The sequence below is a fragment of the Erinaceus europaeus genome, chromosome 19 (assembly GCF_950295315.1).
Source record: "Erinaceus europaeus chromosome 19, mEriEur2.1, whole genome shotgun sequence".
NCBI lineage: Eukaryota > Metazoa > Chordata > Mammalia > Eulipotyphla > Erinaceidae > Erinaceus > Erinaceus europaeus.
Window position 1 is genome coordinate 21,619,435 of NC_080180.1, and position 23,300 is coordinate 21,642,734.

Sequence of the window (23,300 nt, forward strand, 5' to 3'; positions counted from 1 at the left end):
TGGATAGTTGAGCGATAGTTCTCTTTCTCTCTCTTTCATTCTACAAAAGAGGGGAAGAAGCTTTGCGGGGAGGCTCAGAGATCAAGTACATTTGTGAAACTGGGGTTGGTTTCTAGAACCCACTTAATTTTTTTTCGTTGAAAAAGTTGAAGTCTTTTAGACTCTAGTTTCATGGTGTCTTTTAAATTCAAATTAATTTAAAAAGTTTCCAATTATAATTGGTTATATTCACCTTCAAATATAATTCCACTTATATATCTATATCTATCTACATCGATGGAAGAAACCACAGCACAAAGCTTTCTTCAATACTCTAGGGGCCATTCTCAAACCTGGGTTTTTATACATGGCGAAGCAGCACACTAATGAAATTACACAATGCCAGGAAAAAGCTAGTGGTTTGCACGTAATGAACTTCTATGCATCAATAATTAAAATTTTAAAATAGGATTCTCTTTTTAACTATCTTAGGATGGCTCTCTGGTGGATTCCCCATGGTCGATGTCTAGTCTCCAAGTAGCATGCTTCTCAAACTGGCAATTAGCACCTTTTGGATGGTGCAAGACAGAAGAACAAAGAACTTAACTCAGGACACGAAATAACATATTTGCACTGATGACTCAGGACATCAAATACTTATTTGCTCTGATGTGTAATTAACCTTCAACAGTTCGGTAGACTTTCACTCAGTGACTCTGCAAAGGAAGACAGTATATATCTTTACATAGTCTTCCAGCATTTTGATTGGAGGGTGCAAACTTTTAAAGACTTCCTCCTCTTATTTCGAGAATTCAGAAATTTTTAGCGCCGCCCCCCCCCCCCCCCCCCCGATTATCACTGGGGCTCGATTCCTGTACTAAGAATCCACCGCTCCCGGCGGCCATTTTTTCCATTTTAGTGGATAGGACAAAGAGAAATTGAGGGGTGGTGGTGGAGATAGAGATGGAGAAAGATAAACACCTGCAGACCGACTTCACCGCTTGTGAATTTCCCCCCCCCCCCGCTGCAGGTGGGGAACCGGGGGCTCGAACCGGGATCGTTGAGCGAGCCCTTGAGCTTCGTACTATGTGCGCTTAACCGGATGCACCACCGCCAGCCCAAGCCCCAATTTATAGCTTTGTATAATAAATCAGAGCGAAGACTCATAGATTTACGTTAAACTAGCTCCGTGTACGTGGCTTGAGAGGGCTGGAGCATGGAGGTAATGCTAAAGTGTGGAAGAGGTGGCAGCAGAAACATTGGGGCGACCAGTCTGTAAACTCTATTTTAATCCACGCAGGTCTAAGTCACTAATCGGTTACGGCAGTCATACATTCAAGAACCAAAGCCACCTGCAAAGAACGAACCCACCCAAGAGGCGCTCCATAGAGGCTCTGGGTGATGACGTACCCCGCAGGCAGCGAGGCGATTGGCTTCCGAAGGGGGCGTGTCAGCTGCCAACGCTTCTCTTAGCCCAGGCCTTGCGCTCTCGCGATAGCTTTGGCCGCCGGTGCGGGATGGCCGCGGAGCCGGGCGGAGCTGGCCCGCGGCTCCGGGGGCCCGCTCTCTGGCCCGAGGCATGGCTCGGGGTCCCGGCCCGCTAGGCCGGCCTCGCCCCGACAGGGTCGCCATGCCGAAGAGAGGGAAGCGTCTCAAGTTCCGGGCCCACGATGCCTGCTCTGGGCGAGGTGGGCGAGGGTGCGGGGGCGGTGAAAGGCCGGGGGCTGGCGGGGCCGGCCGAGCGCTCCCCAGCCTGCGCTGGAGGTCGGGGGTCGCGGGTCGGGGGTCGGGGGTCGCGGGTCGGGGGCGCCGGGAGAGGAGCGGGTCTGGGCGGTGGGCTGCTGAAGAGCGAAGGCCTCTTCCTCCGAGGGTTTGGGCGCTGTTCGGCGGGATTCTAAATGCTCTGCAATATTAATGTTTGCTTCAGTGACGGTGGCGGATTATGCCAACTCGGATCCGGCCATCGTGAGGTCTGGACGGATCAAGAAAGCCGTCGCCAATGCTGTTCAGCAGGAAGGTAGGCTTCCAGTGCGATTTCACACTGCAACCGTTAAAAGAGCTCTGTTGTTTTATTCTGTTTTCCCAGAGATTCTGCCTCAGGTGTTTTTTCTTGCAGACCTTTGGGCATCTTTTCATAAATGTGTGCTCTCATCCCCGGGCTTCTAATGAGAGAGCGAGAGTGAGAAGAGCGTAATAGCAACTTCTGTAGCAGGAATATTTCATGAGACTTTGCATTAAAAGATATCTACACACCATTAAGTTTTTCACAGCTTTCTGCTTATTACTCTTTTTATTTTTTTTCTCCTTGTAGCTCACCTATTATTAACCACATGTTACTCTGCGGTTTGCTTCCATGTGTAATAACTTTGAAATACTTTGTTTTCTGTGCTTCTCTCACAAGCTTTGCTCAAGGACCCTCGAGACTTGAACATTTTAAGTTAATTATTTTATGACACCCACTGTCTCCAGCCCAGGAGCTCAGTTAAATAGTATTTTGTCCCTTGCTAGCAAATGAGAATAGCCTTCAGTTTGTTTGTTTTTAAGGGTTTATAGTGGAGGAATTAATGGATTCCCTTCATGGGTGAACTTGCCTCTTTTAAGGAGCCTTTGAAGTCAGTTTGCTAAGTGCTTAAACAAATTTTGCATTTAAATTGCTAACATTTATTTCTATTTAGATTCTCAGCTGCAGCAGTCTACTCTTACAATACCTGTTTCTTTATTACCTCCCCCCATTTTCCTTTTTCCATTTTCCTTTCCTGCACTGAGGTTGGTAGCCTGACTAATCCATCTATGTTTCTGGTTAGGACTCTTGCCATCTCATTATTCCCTTTATTTTCTTCTAGTAAAATCTCTTTGTGGCCTGGAAGCTTCCCAGGTCCCTGCAGTGGAATCTCTTTCTGGGGCTGGTGAGCCTTGTGACATCATGGACAGCAGTGATGAGATGGATGCCCAGGAGGAGAGCATCCCTGAGAGAACCATCTCCAGAAAAAAGAAAAGCAAGAGGCATAAAGGTACAGGATTTTTGGTCCTGCCTTGTGGTGGTAACCTGAAGTCCTCATTTTCTCAGGAGTACAAGTAGGGAACCGTAGTTTGGATCTTATTAGTGGAGCAGGGTTTATTCTACTAGGGTTTATTTTTATTTTGTTTTAATTTGAGCAAGGGGACAGACAAGTCAGTCAGATTTCAGGAGCAGTGAACTCCACTGTAAGTAGCCATTCATTAGGAACATGTCACTATCAGGTTAAAAAAAAAATCACAATGTGAAAACAAAAAACTTTAGTATATCTGGATTTCTAATATATAGGGAAGTAGATAGGTGACAAAAATGTTTTCCCAGATGTGTGAAGTGTATATAACCAGTTTCTACTCAGTTTCTCCCCCCCATTATTATTATTTTTATTTTTACTTTTTTTTTTTTTTTTTACCAGGGCACTGCTCAGCTCTGGCTGATGGTGGTGTGTAGGATTGAACCTAGGACTTTGGTGTTAGGCATGAGAGTCTGTTTGCTGTTTGCCATTGTGCTATCTACCCTCCACCCTTACTATTTTTTATTTATTTATTTATTTATTTATTTATTTATTGCATAGAGACACCCAGAAGTCAAGAGGAAGGGGGAGACAGAAGGAAAGAGATAGAGAGACACCTGCAGCCCTGTTTCACCACTTGCAAAGCTTTCCCCCTGTAGGTGGGGACCAGGGGCTCAAACCTGGATCCTTGAGCATTGTAACGTGTGCTCAACCAGGTGCGCCACCACCGGCCCCTATCTTAATTATTTTATTTTTAAAAAATATTTATTTATTCTCTTTTGTTGCCCTTGTTTTTTATTGTTGTTGTAGTTATTGTTGTTTTATTACTATTATTATATATTATATAATTATAATATACTATATATTCTATACTATAACATATAATTATATATTATATAATAATTATTATTGTTATTGTAGTTTTATGATAGGACAGAGAGAAATGGAGAGAGGAGGGGAAGACAGAGGGGAAGAGAAGAGAGACGCCTACAGACCTGCTTCACTGCTTGTGAAGTGACGCCCCTGCAGGTGGGGAGCTGGGGGATGGAACAGGGATCCTTGAGAGCTTGTTTGGAGGTTCTAGCAGGGGAGCGCAGCTACTCGTATACCCTCTGGAAGACGGGTCAGATGGAAGACCGTTCCGTGAGGGATGCACATGGAGCGGTGAGGGAGGAAGGGGACACCTGCTTAGCCAGCCAGATCAGCCGAATCAACCCTGGCGATCAATGGGGTGACAGATGAACAGGGATCCTTACACAGGTCCTGTGCTTTGCCCCACATGCGCTTACCCCTTGTGCTACTGTCTATCTCCCGATATTTATATATTTATTTTCCCTTTTGTTGCCCTTGTTTTTTATTGTTGTAGTTATTGATGTTGACATTGTTGGATAGGACAGAGAGCAATGGAGAGAGGAGGGGAAGACAGCGGGGGAGAGAAAGATAGACCTGCTTCACCACCTGTGAAGTGTCTGGGGAGCCAGGGTTTGAACCGGCATCCTTAGGCCGGTCCTTGCGCTTCACCCACTGCGCTACCACCCGACTCCCTCTTCACTCACCTTTTTTGCCATCTATTTCTGTCTCTGTTTATATATATAAAGTAAAATAGGGGCGGGGGAAAAATAAAATACGAACGCCGCTATGAACACTCAATAGACTTGAAAGAGGCCACAGCACCGAAGCTTCCTTTAGGAATGCAACGGAGATTGGACTTGAGCCTGGGTCTCACATATGACAAAGCAGCACACCATCCAAGTTAGTGATTTTGCCAACCCTGCCTTTTCTTTTCTGAAATATTTATGAGAGGGAGGGAGAGAGAAAGAACCAGATCATCAGTCTGGCGCTTGTGATGCCAGGGATCTCATGCTTTGGCATCCAAAACTTTAGCTGATGTGCCACTTCTTGGGCTGCCAGTCCCGGATGTATTTCATTTCTGTTGGGTAGGAGTGAAATTGCTGATCAGTTGGTAATTCTGTTAAGGTTTTTGGAAATTGCCAAAATGCTTTTGATGATTCCACCTTGCGTTCCCATCAGCAGTGTTCGAGAGCCCCAGTTTCTTCATATCATTATGGAGTAGTTTTACCAGTACTTAATGACTATTTTGTTTTTTCAAAAAAAAAAAAAGTTTTATTTTTATGAGAGGTTAGGGTACCTAGGCTCAGCTGTAGCATAAAGTGGTGTTGGGAATTGAATGACTTTTCAAATTGTGACGATTCTAGTGGGTCTGAAGTGCTATCCAAGGGTTTTCATCAGCATTTCTCTGATGGATAATGATATTGAGCATCATTTTATGTGCTTATTGGCTATTTGTATATCTTCTTTGGAGAAATGTCTTCAAGTCCTATGCTTATTTTAAAATTGGATTATTTTATCACTCAGTTATAAGAATTCGTTATAAATTCAGGATGTCAGTCAACAGGTATATGCTTTGTGGCATATAGACTTTTAAATTATCTTTTTTTTTTTTTTTTTTAATTTTACCAGAGCACTGTTCAGCTCTGGTTTGTGTTGCTGTGAAGGGTTGAAACTGGGATTTTGGAGTCGTATGCATGAAGTCTGTTTAAATAGATAACCATCTCCCCCACCCTCTGGCTTACAGACTTCCTAATTTTTGCTTACTTTTTGCCCAGTTTTACTTGCCCTCCCCCATTCATTCCAGTCACTTTTTGTTTTTAAATTTTTAAGGTTTATTTATTTATTTATTCCCTTCTGTTGCCCTTGCTTTATTGTTGTAGTTACTATTGTTGCTGGATAGGACAGAGAGAAATGGAGAGAGAAGGAGAAGACAGAGAGGGGAGAGAAAGACACCTGCAGACCTGCTTCACGGCTTGTGAAGTGGCTCCCCTGCAGGTGGGGAGCCAGGGGCTCGAATTGGGATCCTTATGCCGGTCCTTGTGCTTTGCGCCACCTGCGCTTAACCTGCTGCACTACCGTCCAACTCCCTCCAGTCACTTTTTAAAATTTATTTTTTTAAAATATTTTTATTTATTATTGGATAGAGGCAGAGAAATTGAGAGGGGAGGGAAGGATAGAGAGGATAGAGACGGAGAGACACCTGCAGCCCTGCTTCACTACTCCTGAAGCTTTCCCCCTGAAGGTGGGGATGGGAGGCTTAAACATGGGTTCTTGCACACTATAATCTGTGCACTTAACCAGGTGCGTCACCACCTGGCTGCTGTCATTTTTTTTTTTTTTTAGCTTCATTTATTTATTTTGGGTGCCTGGGGTCTTGCACATGCATTGACCGGGACTACTTTTTATTCTTTCAAATCAGAGAGGTTGTGAGACGTAGAAAGGGAGAGGCGCCACAGCACGGCTTCACCATCTGTGGAGCGGGAGAGGGATGGTATTTCCATGTGGGGCCAGGGCTTGAACCTAGGGCCTCAGGTATAGTCAGACACAGGCTTTCCTGAGTGAGCTATCCTCTCATCCTCTTTTTAGCCCTTTAAATGACACATACACAAACTAAGAGGAAGTAATGGACTGAACCCCATGTAGCTAGCTACTACCTACTTTCAACAGTTACCAACTCATGACCATTTTTGTTTCGGCTATTATTCTCTGCATGATTTCACTGCTCCAGACCACTTTTTTCATTCACAGAGACGGGGCAACCATTACAGCACCGGAGCTACTTCTGTTGCCACAGCACCTCCCACGTAGTCTCGGGCTTGAGCCTGGGTTAAGCACATGGCAGTGCAGGCATGGTATCCAAGGGAGCTGTCTCTCTGGCCTGAGAAATACTCCTTCAAAAAATTATTTTTTCTTTTTAAATTTATTAATAAGGGAGGGAAGAAAGAGAGGGCGCGTGCGCGCGAGCAGGTGGAGGCGCGTGAGCAAGAGAGCGAGAACATGCCCGAGTGTGACTCTGACCCAGGCAGTCTCGGGGATCAGTGCCGCCTCTCCAACCATAAAAGGAAGACTCTGAAAAGACAAACCAAGATCTCATGTAAAAAAAGTTGATAACCGGCCTCCTCAGCCCCCTTGCACTGCTCAGCTCTGGTGTATGGTGGTGCTGGGGATTGAACTTGTGACCTCTGGTGGCTCAGGCATAAAAGTCTTCATAACTGTTACTCTGTCTCATTAGCACAGTTAATTTTTAATATAGCTAAAGTTGAATTAGCATATTAATATTAGTATCTTGTTAGACTTGTCTCTTGCTTGCAGATGTGTATCTTATGTATCTGTGCTTCATTTTAGCTCTTTATTTTACTTGGACTACTTTTTTTTTTTTTTTTTTGTCTCCATGGCTATTGCTGGGGTTTGGTGCTGACACTACAAATCCAAGACTCCTGGCAGCCATGTTTTCCTTTTTTTTTTTTTTAATTTGATAGGACAGACAGAAATTGAGAGGGAAGGGGGATATAGAGGGAGAGAGACAGAAAGATACCTGCAGACCTGCTTCACCATTTGAAGCATCACTGCTGCAGGTGGGGAGTGGGGGCTTCAACCTAGGTCCCTGGTCATAGTGCATTTAACTGCATCTGCCACCACCTAGCCCCTACTTGACTACTCTTCCTCTTAATCTAGGACTATCACATTTTCTGTCTTGTCATAGCTTATCTCCATGAATAATTTTCCTTTTCTTATTTCATTTCCCTATTTAAAAAAAACAACTTTATTGTTATTATTATTATTACCTGGATTGCTGCTGGGGTTCAATACCTGCACAGCTCCACCATCCCCTGTGGGCAATGTATTTTTTTAAATAGAGTTGAGAGAGGCGGGGAGAGGGACGGAGGGAGGGAGGGAGATATGGAGGGGGGCTGGGCAGTGGCACACCTGGTTAAGTGCACATAGTACTAAGCATAAGGACCTGCGCAAGGATGTGGGTTCACTGGTGGGGGGCGGGGGGGAGAAGCTTCACAAGCAGTGAAACAGGTCTGCAGGTGTCTCTTTCCCTTCTGTTCTTATTTTTCAACTTCTGTCTGAGTGAGATAATCTCATATTCATCCTTCTCTTTCTGACTTATCTCATTTAACATGATTCGTTCTAGCTCCATCCAAGATGAGGTGAGGAAAGTGAAGTCACTATTTTTAATAGCTGAGTAGTATTCCAGTGTGTGTGTGTGTGTGTGTGTGTGTGTGTGTGTGTATATATATATATATACCACAACTTGCTCAGCCACTCTTCTGTTGTTGGACACCTGGGTTGCTTCCAGGTTTTGGCTGTTAAAAATTGTGCTGTTATGAACATAGGTATACACAAACCTTTTTAGATGCATGTGCTGGGTTCCTTAGGATATATGCCCAGGAGAGGAATTTTAGGGTCATAGGGTGGGTCCACTTCTAGCCTTCTGAGAGTTCTCCAAACTACTCTCCACAGAGGTTGGACCAATTGACATTCCCACCAGCCGTGCAGGAGGGTTCCTTTATCCCCATAACCTCTCCAGCATTTGTTGCTGCTACCTTTCCTGATGTATGACATTCTCACAGGAGTGAAGTGGCATCTTACTGTCTTTATTTCAAGTCTTTGTGTGTGATAACTATGTGCTCTACCTGGCGAGCTGTCACCCGGCTCACATTTCCCATGTTTTAAATTTCCTAACTGTGTTTAAGACTCTTGACAATTCTTCAGTAATGATGAAGCTTTATCTTTAAAGGCAGTATTTAAAGTAACATTTTGCTTTTTGAACTACTTCTGGGTCTCAGTGTAGGGCATTCTGATAGTTCCTTTTTTTTTCTGAGATAGTTAATGTGGGAGATGGTGGGGTGCAGAATTGGAAGGGAGAGTCTTGAAAACTCACTGGAGATACTAGAAGGGGTAGGAATCAGTAAAGAGGATGTTGCCTTAAAGGTGTGGGTTGGTTTCTGTTATGAAAACTCAAGTGTAAGGACCTGATTGAGTCATAGAGCTACAGGAAGCAGTTAGTTAGAAAAGAGAGACAGCTTTAGGGAGGGGTTTAGGGGCTTAAGAAAGAAGAATAAAGCTCCTTTTAGGATACTTATGACCGGGTCTGAATTGAAGGCTGGGTCTGGGTCTAGATCTAGGCTTAGCTCAGATTCAGATGTCTTTATGGAACATGAATTTTCACTTGAATCTGGCATGTATAGTAAACTAGTGTGGTCTGAAAGAGAAAGAAGTAGGGATACATTGACATAGAATAGAGTGCCTTTGGAGGAAGAACGCCTTTGACTAGGACTGTAGATCAAGCAGGCAGTGAAACAGGGAAGACACAAGAAGAAAAGAACCTCGTCTGCAGGCAGTTAGTTACTGGGTACTGAGAGCGCCCAGTAACTTACGTGTTGTTTTTTAATTTAATCTGCACTTTGAGGTTTCTTCATAACTATCATAGATATTCTTGCTGTTTAAATCATTAAGCTGAGGAAAGTATGTGAGGAATGAAGACAGGAAAATGAAAGAAAATAGGAACAAGGGACCAGAAGAGAGCTTGCCCTCTAGAACACACACTGTGATAATGTGAGGACCTTGGTTTGAGCCCCTTGTGCCACTTGGGAGCATTGGGCGCTGCACCAGGCGCTTCATGAACACTGGGGTGATGATGCAATGGCCTTTCTTTCCTCCTCTGTCTGTCTGAAATTTATAAAGGATAAAGGTGGAGTCTGCTAGGAGTGGTGGGATTACACAAGTTTGTAGCCCTGATACTTCCTCCAGACCCCCCCCAACCACCCCCCCCAAAAAAAAAGATCAAAAAGAAAAATTAAGGATAGTTTCAGTGCTAAACTGAAATTTAGAGTCAGAAAACTTGTATTCTGTTTATCTTGACTAGGTGACAGGATTCTATTTTATTTGTAAAATGGGCACAATGATATTTCTGTTTCACTGAAATATTTTGATAGTTGAATTACATCATGTATGTTGATGGAAACTGCAAAATAGGGAGCTGGGCAGTAGCACAGTGGGTTAAGTGCACATGGCACAAAGTGTAAGGACTGGCGCAAGGATCCGGGTTCGAGCCCCCGGCTTCCCACTTGCAGGGGAGTAACTTCACAAGCGGTGAAGCAGGTCTGCAGGTGTCTATCTTTCTCTCCCCCTCTCTGTCTTCCCTTCCTCTCTCGATTTCTCTGTCCTACCCAACAACAGTGACATCAATAACAGCAACAATAATAACTACAGCAACAATAAAAAAGCAACAAGGGCAACAAAAGGGAAAATAAATAAATAAATATTAAAAAAAAAGAAAAGAAACGAACATAATAGACACTGCAGAATAGTATGTAAATAATTGTGAAAGACCTTAAGAGCAAGACTTTTTCACTTGGGCAACTGGAAACAAAAGTTTCTTGCAGTGAAACAAGCAAGAAATGATGAGTTTGAAAAGTTGTTTTTTTTTTTCCTTAGTTGTGCAAATCCTGCAAGAAATGAAATGATCTGGGTTACGTATATGAAGGTAAATGACTGTAATTGTTTCTTCTGTTTCAGATGACCTGGATGGGGCTGGAGGAGAAGAGTATCCCATGGATATTTGGCTATTGCTGGCCTCCTATATTCGTCCTGAGGACATTGTGAATTTTTCCCTGATTTGTAAGAATGCCTGGACTGTCACTTGCACTGCTGCCTTTTGGACCAGGTTGTACCGAAGGTGCGACCACAGGGAGCTTGCTCTGACAACTGTGTAGTTGATCTCATTGCTGTGTGTGATTTGAAGCCAGTTCCTTGATGGTGGCCTCTTTTCACTTTTTTTCTATTCTTAGCTTTGAACTCCTTGAGCCCCTCTCCAATTTAAAATTAATAGTATGCATTCAGATCATTTTCTTCCTGGTGATTGTTCACACTCCCCCCCCCCCCCCCTTACAAATCTAGAACTCACTTTCAGGAAAAGAATTTTGCTTCAAGTCTTAAAGAGAATTATCTCTGACTTTTCAAAAACTGTTGATGCCTATCTACTTATCTTTCCAACTGGATTAGTTATTTCTTTGGTTTTTAATGCTCTTGAAACAGCATAGTACTTATTCTTGCTATGTATAGTTATAGAGAGGAGAGGGAAATGCATAATTCGTGGGAGGCTTAACTGTACTGGGTGTAGAGTTTGGTGAAGATTACTAACTGTCAGTCCACAAACCTAGGCATGTTGAGGTAGCAGGGAGCAGAGAACTTTGTGGAAGCATGTGGCATTAGAATCTAGTAGCTTTTCTCAGTTTTTTTCTAGTAGTTTTTTCTCAGGTTATTTATTTGTTTATTTATTGAGCAACGGAAGCATTTTATACTGGAATCAAGAGGTTTGCCATTTTCTAGAGTAAAGTAGTAAGGGTTTAAAATTGGTTAGAGACATAAGAGAACTTCAAGATATATATATATATTGAACTTTACAGAGCCAAGAAGCAAAAGCAACTGAGGGGTGAAGGAGATGGTGGTTTGTGTTAATAAGAACATTTGGCACAAGCTGACTGCTGGCCAGTGGAATGGTCCAGAACAGTTCATGCAGAGAACAGGTGTCCTTGGAGACTGACCTAGTTCAGGAGAGACTGGCCACATATCGGTAGGAGTAATGTATCATGTTGCAGGCACTACACGCTGGATGCCTCTCTGCCTTTGCGCCTGCGACCAGAGTCAATGGAGAAGCTGCGCTGTCTCCGGGCCTGTGTGATCCGATCTCTGTACCATATGTATGAGCCATTTGCTGCTCGAATCTCCAAGAATCCAGCCATTCCAGAAAGTACTCCCAGCACATTAAAGAATTCCAAAGTAAGTGAGAATTAGTGTTGGGGTTTAACCGAGTTTTGTATCATAGGCCTGTTATCACGGCTTGTCTCCAGCTTTTCTGATGGGGAGCGCTCGCCCGGTAGACACCAGGATGCTAGGAGACCATGTGTTCTTACAGGGTTTGGGGGCTGTACCTCTCCAAGGCATTCCCGCTGTGCTGGACTGGCTTATGTTACCTCTACCATGAAGCTTTCTTGTGCTTTCAGCATATTCTTTATTCCCTCTGTTTTAGTTTGTTTTTATGCATTGTACATTGGATCACATTAGGTGGTTTGGGCTAGAAAGAGCACAACTCAAGGTGATAGATGCAAACTGTACTTCTTAAAAGGTGCTTGCAACCATGATGTCAAGATGTAACTCGCTCATTTTCTTTTCCTAGTATGACCATGACACGTGAGGTTCCCCTTTCTTGTTAACTTCCTTAAAAGATTCTGGCATAACTCTTAACTCTCTTAGTATTTGCTACCCCCCTCCCCCACTGTGGCCAGGCTCTGGGGCAGGTCATCTCAGAAACTAGAAGGTACTCCCATCATAAATCTTGCTGATCTAAAATTCTTTTTGTGGTCTAGGCTTTTTATTTATTTATTTTTTTTTGTATTTATTTTGGTATCTCAGAATTTCCCATTTTATAGTCATAGAATTTGTTCAAGTTTCTGGTGTTCTTTTAATTTTTAAATAGATAGTCTTTGGCCAGTGCTCTAATGAAATATCTAGTTAATGTGCCTTTTATCAAGATAGACAATTACGACAGGTATGATTAGTTAAGGAAAATGGATGCCTCAGACTTGGTATCATCCAACTACTAACACCATCCTGAGCGTGGTATCTTCTGAGCCTATGGGTCGTTTTTCTTACTCTTGTGCAATCTGGGGTTCAGTGGCACTTTGTCTTCTCCTGCTTTGTTTTTATGCTTTGGATGTTGTAATTGCTCTTCCCCAGTTTATCTTCAGTGTGATAATATTCTGGGTGGTAGTGCTTGATTGTTTAGACTATCTAGGTTCCTTCCAGGGTTGCAAACTGAGCTTAGAGCCATTGACTGAGCTGAATTAATGTTGTGCTGGCTGATGGAGTTGGATTGCCGGTTGCATAGCTTTTCACCTAGTAGCTGCTGCTGCTGGTAACATGAGCAGACAGTGTGTCATTTCCCATTTACAGTTTCCCACCCCCAGAAACACTTGGTTGTATCAGACCAATTGCGGAGAGAGCTAACCATGCTGAAGGTGACTTTGTTGCCGGGAGCAGAGCAGCGTTGGGCAAACTCCTCATGCTTGACACATCCTAGCGGCTCCAGTGCACAGTGCAAGTGCTACTCCTAAGTCTCAAATCCCATGTCTTCATATTCTTTTCACCACTTGTTAATATCTTTTAAGCAAACTATACAAAGCCAAGGTAGTGATAACTACAGTCTCATTTCAGACAGTTACCCCAGGACACTTGGCTGCTGCTTTTGTACCTTGTTATTTCTCTTCTGAAGATGAAGATGATTTGGGACCTGCAGTGGCAGGTGTCCCCTGCATGGCCTTGCCACTCATATAACCACAGTCGCATGGCATTCAGGGAGTTGCCAGCATGCCTAAAGGAAGTTGTTCCTGGACTCCAGCTTTTCGTATTTGATTCTCCCTCTCTCTCTTTCCAGTAGCATAGCTTGTGTGGGACACTGGAGCCGTTGTGATGGCAGCAGAAGTGTTTGCCCCTTAAAGCCAAGCCCATTATTTTTGATGGAACAGCAGGACGTACAGGGCATGTCTGAAGTGCAGGACAGCTGGCACGGCGGACGACCCACCCCTTATCCCCTGGGAGGTACTTAACTTCTTGTGCTTAACCCTAGCTGTAGCCTGACTTTCATTAAGGGGCTTACTTTACACTGAATTCAGCCCAACTGTAGTTTCCACCCCGGCTGTCTGCTCTCAGAAGGTCCTGAGTGGCTTGCTCCAATTCCAGGGCTGGCCTTCTCTGCCTCCCATGTGGTTTTGTGACCATCTTGCCTGTTGGCACTGGCTGCCCTTAGATTTTAACATAGAGGAGTGGCCTGCTGGATCAGAGAACGCCCTGGTCTCTAGAGACCTTACTTCTGTCTTTAAAGAGGAGAACGTTAAGGATTGACCTCAGCAGCCTCTGAGGTTGACTGACATTGGTCCCTCTTTTTATTGAGTAGCCCTGGGGTTGTCTCTTCATGTTGCAGTGTCAGATTGGGGCGGGTTTATCTGTGCCAAAGTAAGATCTCAGCATTGGGACCATAGCTGACTCTGGAGGTGGTGATCAGAAAGGTTTTCTTCTGATTAGTTTTGTTACTTTATTTTGATTTTTTTCTCTTTATTTATTATTATTATTCTTGGTTTATTTTTATTTTCTTACAGTGCTTACTTTTCTGGTGCAGAAAGATTGTTGGGAACAGACAGGAACCAATGTGGGAATTCAACTTCAAGTTCAAAAAACAGGTATCTTTTTTTTTTTTTTTTAAATTGTGTTCTAATAAAGTTCACTAGACATATAAAATTGCCTTATTAAAATCTAATAATATATACTTAATGTTTATTATAATATGTGGTATATGTGATATATACTTAATATACTTAATGCAAAGTAAACCTTGAGTGGTCAGGAAACAAAAAGCAATAAAAGAAAATTATGAAAGTCATTTTGGGGGCAGTTAAAGAAATTTGAGAGGGCCAGGCAGTGGTGCACCTGGTTAAATGCACACATTACAGTGCACAAGGTCCTGGGTTCAAGTCCCTGGTCCCCACCTGCAGGAGGCAAGTTTCACGAGTGGTGAAGCAGGGCTGCAGGTGTCTCTTTTCCTCTCTATCTCCTCCCTCAGTTTCTATCTATCTCTACCCAATAATAAAATAAATAAATAAAAACAAATTTGAAATTATTATTTTCTTAGGTGTGATACTTATATTGTGGTTATAAGTGTCTTCAGGCAAGTTGAATAAAGGTGGCATTTACTTTCAAACAATTTTGTATCCCCCAATCCCAAAGTAGGTATGATTCTTATGTGTATATTTATGTATATTGCAGCCAGGGAAATAGGTCAGCTGGTACGTAGCATGCCTGAGGCTTCCTGTGTGATCTCTAGTACCAGAGCTTACATTTTAAACAAATAGAGCTAGGATAAGAAAATGTGGGAAAATGACCAGTGGCAGAAGGTTTATGGGAGTTTGGAATAGTATTTAATTACTATTCTATATATTTGAAGACTAAAATGAGAAGCAAACACATGACAATGTACTAGAGTTCTGTCCTATTTTTTGTTGTCATTGTCCCAAACGATTGCATTTGTAAACAACAATTTAAATGGTTTTATTTCTGAGATAATTTGGGGAGCAGCTGCCCAAAGGCTATTTATAAGAAGAGCACCTCCACTACCTGCTGCTGGGTGGTTTTTGTTTGTTTGTTTGTTTTTTACCAGAGTACTACTCATCTCTGGATTATGATGGTACCAGGGATTGAACCTGGGTCTTCAGAACCTCAGGCATGGGAGTCTCTTCACATAACCATTATGCTATCTAGCCCCTTATTAAATTTTAGGTTTTTAAAAAAATTTTATTATGATGAATTAGAGAGAGAGGGAGAGAGAGAGAGAAAGAGAAAGAGTCAGAGTCAGCCCAGAGCACTGCTCAGCTCTGGCTTATGGTGGTTCTGAGTATTAAACCTGGGACCTCAGAGCCTCAGGCAGGAAAGTCTCTTGCAAACCATTACCCTATCTCCCTAGCGCGCCCCCCCCCCCCTTTTCTTTTTACCATAGTGCTGCTCAGCCCTGGTTTGTGGTGTGTGTGGGATTGAACCTTGGACTTGGGCACCCCAGGCTCAAGAGTCTCTTTGCATAGTCATTATGCTATCTCCTCTGTTTTCTGCTATTTGTCTGGACTATACCAGAGTTCTTGACCATAGTGGGATATGTTTTGGTTGTCTTTATTGCTTCTTAGAGTCTGTTTTCTTATAACCAGTTTCCATATTCCCCCCCTCTCTCAATATATATATTACATTCCAGATACTATTAATCATATCTCACTTGATGTCAGTTAAATTGCAGATGAGTTTATAAGTAAAGTTAATAAATTTTAATTTTAACTTTTCATTAGATTTTTTGCAATCATAGCTTTAGAGGCAAATTTTGGCTCTGATGATTTAGTTGGTGATTAGTTAGATGTTCACAGTCTGTGATAGTATTAGATATTGGCAAAAGTCTATTATAGGATCTTTACAAGGAGTGCCTGAGGGCTGTCTCAGCAACATGTAAGCTGAGACCAGAATTATTGCAGGATAGTGAATGCTGAAATTTCTTCTGGTTTTGAGACTTGTGACCTTTGCTTTCCCTCCCTCCCTTCCCTTTTTTCTTTTATTAAGAGATTAATGGTTTACAGTACTGTTGTTGGCACATAGGTATAATGTCTCATTTCACCAAAATAAGTGTCTATAAAACACTCTTATCCCCAGATGACCTGAAACCCCTCTTCCCCTTCCCCTTCCCCCGTCCTCCTTCCCCAGAGTCCTTTGCTTTGGTGTAATACACTGAAACAGGTCATGCTTTATGCTTCCCCTTTCTGTGAGATCATCTGATATTCATCCTTCTCTTTCTGGATTATTTCACGATTCACTTTATTTTTTATTTTTATTTATTTATTTTCTCATTATGATAGAGGCAAAAAAATAGAGCAAGAGAGAGGGATATAGTGGAAGAAAAGAGCGATATCTGTAGTCTACTGCACTGCTCATGAAGCTCCCCCGCCACAGTTGGGGACCCGGGGCTTGAACTCATAGTAACTTGTGTGCTTTGCCTGTTGTACCACACTTCCTGGCCCGTGACCTTTGTTTTATGGTGTCTGAAATTAGATGGTTACTTCTTCCTTCATTCCTCTTGATGATCTTTGGAGTTTTAAGTCACAAGGAATTTGCATTCTCTGAAATATTGAGTAGTCAGTGATAGAAACTATGTTTCCATTTCTTGCCAGGTGACAGAAAATAGCATCTAAATGAAACATTGCCCCCTTGACCATCCAAATTTGTTTTCCTCTTTTTTCAAAGAGCAAGCTTTCCTTGATCTTTATAGGATCTGGTATATATACATAGGAAAGAGATAATAGAAAAATGAACTTTGCAAATCTTAATTGAACTGTGGGGCTTTCTCTGGTTGAGTCTCAGAGCTATGAACATTTCCCTGAACCAGTAGATTAAGTCTCTGTTCTCTTTAGTCTCCTAGATTAAAGAGCAAGTGTATGGGAGGGCTGCAGCCCCCCATTCAGTATGAAGACGTGCACACCAACCCAGACCAGGACTGCTGCCTGCTGCAGGTCACAACCCTCAATTTCATCTTTATTCCAATTGTCATGGGAATGATCTTTACCTTGGTAAGTGGGGACACAAAATGTCATCTTCAGCTTTTTAACCACTGAGGAAGAAATATTTGAAGAGTAATAAAAGAATGGGGTAGGAGTTAGGCGGTAGCGCATTGGCTTAAAGGTACATGGTGCGAAGCACAAGGACCGGCGTAAGGATCTTGGTTCGAGCCTGCCGGCAGGGGGGTCACTTAACTGGCAGTGAAGCAGGTCTGCAGGTGTCTATCTTTCTCTCCCCCTCTCTGTCTTCCCTTCCTCTCTCCATTTCTCTATCCTATCCAACAACAGTAGCAATGACAACAATAATAATGACAACAAGGCCAACAAAATGGGGAAAATGGCCTCTAGGAGCAGTGGCTTTGTAGTGCAGGCACTGAACCCCAGGAATAACCCTATAGGAAAAAAAAAATATATGTATGGAATGAGACTGGCGAAATTGCTTACATGGATAGAGTGCTACTGGGCCAAATGTGTGACCCAAGTTTGAGCCCAGCTGCATTGAAGGAAGCTTCGGTGCTATAATCTTTTCCACTCACTCTCTTCTCTCTCCTACTTTCACTCTGCTTCATGAAGTCTTTATCAGAAAAAAAAAAAAAAAAGCAAATAAAAGAATGTGTGAAGGCATGTTGTGTATTAGGAACAGCTAATTATATCTGGGGTGGTTTTTATTTCTTCTTCTCTTTAGTAAAGGGAAGGTTTTTACACTCTTTAAGGTGATTATTAACATTTAAGAAATATTGGGGAGTCAGGCGGTAGTGCTGTGGGTTAAGTGCACATGGCGCAAAGCGCAGGGACCGGCATAAGGATCCTGGCTTGAGCCTCTGGCTCCCTACCTGCAGGTTAGTCGCTTCACAAATGGTGAAGCAGGTCTGCAGGTGTCTATCTTTCTCTCCCACTCTCTCAGTTTCTCTCTGTCCTAGCCAACAACGACGACAATAATAATTACAACAATAAAACAACAGGGCAACAAAAGGGAATAAATAAATAAACATTTAAGAAATATAATTCCTTAGGGTTAATGATGAGGCTTGTACAGAACTATATGGCAGGGTCCCTGAGCTACTTATGCACATATCCTCACACGTGGTTTCATGAATGGAATATTAAAATATAAGGTGGTGAACTGTACTCTTTGTGGTATTCTGATTATTCAGGGTTTAGCTAAGAACTACATTATTAAGGGGTCCATGTGCTGGCACACACAGCACAGTGCACTAAGATCCAGGTTCAAGCCCTTGGTCCCCACCTGCAGTGGGAAAGCTTCATGAGTGGTGAAGCAGGTCTGCAGGTGTCTATCTTTCTCTCCCCCTCTCTGTCTTCCCCTCCTCTCTACATTTCTCTCTGTCCTAGCCAACAATAATGACATGAGTAACAATAATAATAATAACCACCACAACAATAAAACAACAAAGGTCACAAAAGGAAAAAAAAAAAGAATTACATTATTAAGCAACAAACATATCTCTGGTATATTTTCCAGGTTTTAACATTTTTGACTGGTCTGACAACTGGAGAATTCATGTTAGGGGTTTCCTTATTTGCATTGGAAATAGCTATTTTTAAATAGTAAAATAATAGTAAAGCAAATAATTAACCATAAGCCAGAGCTGACCAGTGCTGTGGTTAAAATTAAAAGAAAAAAATATGCGGTGTGTAAATAGTTTAATAAACACATTAAGCAATTAAGTTTTATATATTCCTATCGCTATAATTGCCCTTTTAGGGACTTTAAAAATATATATCTCCTCACAAGCGGTGAAGCAGGTTTGCAGGTGTCTTTGTCTCTTACTCTCTATCTTCCCCTCCCCTCTCTCAATTTCTTTCTGTCCTATCCTATACTATGGAAAGAAATGGCCTCCAGGAGCAGTGGATTTCAGAGTGCAGGCATCGAGCTCCAGCGATAACTCTGAAGGTCATATATATATATTTTCACTCTCAAATGGTTTGTATAGTAGAGATTATGTCATACATCCTATTTTTATTATAGGCAACTTTCTGCTTCATCTTGACTAAGCCATGTTAATGATAGACACTCATACTAATGTAATAGACCTACACATACATATTTGGGAATGTTCTTGCTATACTTACCTGGCAGGGGGAGACACCATGATCATGAAGGGGATTTTCCCAGGGCGAGGCTTATCCACTGTACTCTGGAATGTGCAATTTCCTCAAATGTGGGAAACTCAACTGCATAATTTGTAGTAGGGGAGTACATTCATGTTCTCCCCCTGACAAAAACAATAAAGGAAAAAAAAACAGAACCATTTTCTTGATTATGTTACAAAAAAGTGTAACCGAATGTCTACTTGTGTATCTTGCTTGGCTTATTCAGCAATCTCTAATAAAATCCAAAATCCTGTCAAGTCATCTCTTATAATTCTACCTTTTTATTTATTTATTTTTATTCAATAGGATAGAGAGAAATTGAGAAGGGAGGGGAATATAGAGAGGTTGTGAAGCAATCCTGTTGCAGGTGGAGACTGAGGACTCAAATCCGGGTCTCTGTGTGAGTCCTTGCTTCTGCTACTATGTGTTCTTAACTGAGTGTGCCACATCCTGCCTGGCCTTACCTTTTATGTTGTTGTTGTTGTTTTTTTAAATCTTTATTTATCCGATAGAGGCAGCCAGAAATTGAGAGAAAGGGGGAGATAGAGGAGACAGAGAGACACCTGCAGCACTGCTTCACCACTTGTGAAGCTTTTCCCTGTAGGTGGGGACTGGGGTCTCAAACCCCGGTCCTTGCTCACTATAACATGTGTGCTCAATCAGGCCCCCCCTTTTTTTTTTAATTAAAAGTATTGCTATTCAGTTCACACAGAAATTACACATTTAAATGTACATACAGTTCAGTGATTATAATAGTTACTGAGCTGTGCAACTATCATCACCCATTTTTTTTTTTCTTTTTTCAATTTCCATGTCACTTTTTTGAGGAAATGTTGGTTTACAGGGTTTTTGTTGTCACTAGGATACATTTCCACATTTCCCCATGATAGAAATCAGTCCATTTCACCCTCAACCAAAACAGTCATCTTTTTTTTTTTTTTTTAAACTGGAGCCCTTCTCAGCTCTGGTTATTGGTGAGGTTAGAGATTGAACCCCCCTGACTTTTCAATGTACAAATCCTGTAGACTGCTGCTGTGTGCTATCTCCCCAAACCCTAGCTTAGTTTACAAAAAAAGATTTAATGGTAATTTATTAGTTTGTGTTTTATTTTTTTATTATTTTTATTTATTTATTGGATAGAGACAACCAGAAGTTGAGAGGGAAAGGGGAAGTAGGGAGGGAGAGGGATAGAAAGAGAGAGAGAGAGAGAGACCTGCAGCACTGCTTCACCACTTGCAAAGCTTTCCCCCTGCAGATGGGGGCTGGGGGCTTGAACACAAGTCCTTATGCTTTGTAGCATGTATGCTCAACCAGGTCCGCCAACCTCTGGCCCCAGTGAGTGTATCTTAATTTATTCAACCATTTATGAGGCCTTTTTTTTTTTTTTTTTTAAGCATAGTATAGGAAACTAGGCACAATTTATTATATACTATGCACAACTAATCCTATACTTTTGCAAAGGTGTTAGTGTTGTTATTTAGAGATTGTCTTATGGCCTAGTCGGTATCTGAATTGTCTCATTTCTCCAGCAAGCCATAGGAAAATAAGATTGTTTATCTTGGTACTCTTCCTTCCCAGTTTACTATCAATGTGAGCACGGACATGCGGCATCATCGAGTGAGACTGGTGTTCCAAGATTCTCCTGTCCACGGTGGTCGCAAACTGCGCAGTGAACAGGGGGTGCAAGTCATCCTGGACCCAGTGCACAGCGTTCGGCTCTTTGATTGGTGGCATCCTCAGTATCCATTCTCCTTGAGAGCATAATCAAAGCTTCTTGTCTGTGAGGGCAGCCCTCAGCTAGGCCAGTCCATTCAAAATCAGATTCCAGTTTGGAAGGGGCAGCTGGTCAGTGATGCACATATTCTTCAGGTTCCTGGAACCTCTGTTAGGGGAAAGAAGGGTTGATTGAGTCAAGAGGAAAAGACAGCTCTGATGTAGAAACAACACGGTTTAATGTGAAAGGAGAAGCATGGCCCTACTTTCTGCGTTAAACCCCATTTGGTGCTATTGAGTTTGTTCTTTATTCTTTCATCCCAGCAAAAACGGATGGTCTTGCAGTAGAGAAAAGTTGAACTCTTGGATGAACAAGGAAATTACAGCATTCCGTTATGGATCAGAGGGATCTTAGAGGACTAAAATTGTTTATTGTTGCTTCAACCTAGCTGCCCTTCAAATTCAAGTGATTATTTTCTCTTTTCCCTTTACCCTTCTTCAGAAATAAAGCAGGTGACAGGGTTTTCAGAATCTTATAAGATTGCTTGTGTATCTTTCTTTAAAAATAACATTTGGATATTTATTGTACAAGTATTCGTTTGCCAATTTTGGACTTTAGGTTTTTTTGTTTTTTTTTTTTCCCCTGCATGAGATTGGTAGTGGTGATGATCATGACTATGACTGTGCCCTTGGTGTTGTACTAGGAACTTTACATAATAACTTTAATTTTCAACATTCTGTAAGGTAAACAATACTGGCCTCATTTTATAGTTGAAAACTATGGATCAGTGATACACCCAAGGTTGTAATAACCAGTGAAAAGCAGAGCCAGCATACCACCCACGTGTCCCAGCTGTACCACAGTCTAAAAGGTTCATTTCAGTTTTCTTGTGGTAGATGGTTGCAAAAGGGAGTAGACAGAGAGTATACAGATTTAAACAAGTAAAAGTAAGTGAAAATTTGATTGTGGTGTACCTTATTCCTAATCAGCAAAAATGTATAATATATCCGGTTGATAAAAAAATCGTTTAAATGTCTAAGAAAAAATGTAAACCAAGCCAAGAAAGTTACTGCAGTGTTTTCATTGAATTGGTGTAAGCATTTATCTTGCTGAAGGTCACTGAAGAAAAAAAGCATCCCATATCAAAACCAGCCTCTTGAATTGTAAGCACTTAGTGACTTTGCTCTGCTCTGTGCTGCCTGAGATCATCCTGTGTGACTATAGGAACCTGGCCTTTTGACCCTGAAGAGATGCTAATATTTTCCTGATAATCACAGACTTGCTATAGCAAGTGTACTTTGGGAAGAGGTTTATGGGTGGGTTTTTATTGTTGCTATTGTTTGTTAACAAGATAAACTTGCTGCTTGTCCTCCCCACCCCCCACCAAATTCCCCAATTAATTAGTGAGTTGTATATCCATGAGGTGGGCAGTAAGACAGTATTCTTTAAACACAAAAGTCTTGTGGGGGCAGTTATTATCATGAGCCAAACTGCTAAATTAGCATGTTGTTTTTTCCCTTCCCATCTTCTCTATCCACTGCTATATTTAAAGAACAATATTCTTAGGAAGCATCTGCTTAATACTGCTGCTAACAGCTAACCTTACCCCACACTGAAGGTGGTACTAAAACTGTTCACACAGAAAATGAGCCTGGGTCAGTAAAAAAACAAAATTTGGCTGTTTACACTGATAAAACCCAAAGACAACCTCCGAGACAGGAGGAAAGAAACTCAAGAATGTAGAATGCCGTGGAGCAGGAGCGCTTCCTGCTGCGCTGTGTGTCCCCACACTTAGGGTACCTTTCAAAGGGAAGTGAAATAAATCTGACTTTATAGTTGTATCCTGACTCAACCTGAGTTTTTGTCTCCAATTCCATGGTATAATGAAAGAAGTTAGATTAGATATTGGCTCTTCTGTGCCTCTTAGCATAATATTGGTAAGCATTTATCATTATTCAGCCTCCCTCCTCCATTTGCCCAATTGTTATTTCTAAGATGATTGTGTTTTGTCAATGAAAAGATGAAAAGTGATTTGGGGATTTTCTTTTTCTTTTAATTTTTTTATATTTATTTATTTTTATTTTCCCTTTTGTTACCCTTGTTGCTTTTTATTGTTGAAGTTATTGATGTTGTTGTTGGATAGGACAGAGAGAAATGGAGAGAGGAGGGGAAGACAGGGGGAGAGAAACAGACATCTGCAGACCTGCTTCACCACCTGTGAAGCGACCCCCCTGCAGGTGGGGAGCCGGGGGCTTGAACTGGGGGATTTTCTTTTGACGCAAACACCAAACCATCTGGAGAAGCATTGGTGCTTTCTGCACTACAGGTTAAAAACAGCTTTGCAATTTTCACTTCCTTTTGCTCTGAGGGTTGGACAGACAACACAAATTTAGCTTTAGTTCTCACTCCCCAAATAAACCAGTCAAATTACTTAGCTTTCCCTGCATTCTGTCAAAGATACAATGGAAG

The 23,300-nt window shown here is 42.0% G+C and overlaps 1 protein-coding gene and 1 pseudogene across 3 annotated transcripts; both read left to right on the forward strand.

Annotated features, from left to right (window-relative positions):
• The first annotated feature begins 1,470 nt into the window (after window positions 1-1,470).
• TMEM183A (transmembrane protein 183A) lies at window positions 1,471-22,678 on the forward strand. Of its 3 annotated transcripts, none has more exons than XM_007522109.3 (8): window positions 1,471-1,667; window positions 1,907-1,996; window positions 2,823-2,990; window positions 10,386-10,545; window positions 11,468-11,648; window positions 14,024-14,104; window positions 16,862-17,017; window positions 20,696-22,678. In XM_007522109.3, exons 1-8 carry the CDS (start codon window positions 1,559-1,561, stop codon window positions 20,879-20,881), a joined length of 1,131 nt encoding a protein of 376 aa, XP_007522171.1. In that variant the 5' UTR covers window positions 1,471-1,558; the 3' UTR covers window positions 20,882-22,678. The 3 variants fall into 3 exon arrangements, 1 of the variants encoding a protein (XP_007522171.1); XR_009546320.1 differs by lacking the exon at window positions 20,696-22,678 and adding an exon at window positions 13,303-13,466 and having other exon boundaries at window positions 1,472-1,667; window positions 16,862-16,908; XR_001601498.2 differs by lacking the exon at window positions 20,696-22,678 and adding an exon at window positions 13,306-13,466 and having other exon boundaries at window positions 1,472-1,667; window positions 16,862-16,908.
• LOC132534817 (U1 spliceosomal RNA) lies at window positions 19,089-19,241 on the forward strand (annotated as a pseudogene).
• Window positions 22,679-23,300: the final 622 nt, after the last annotated feature.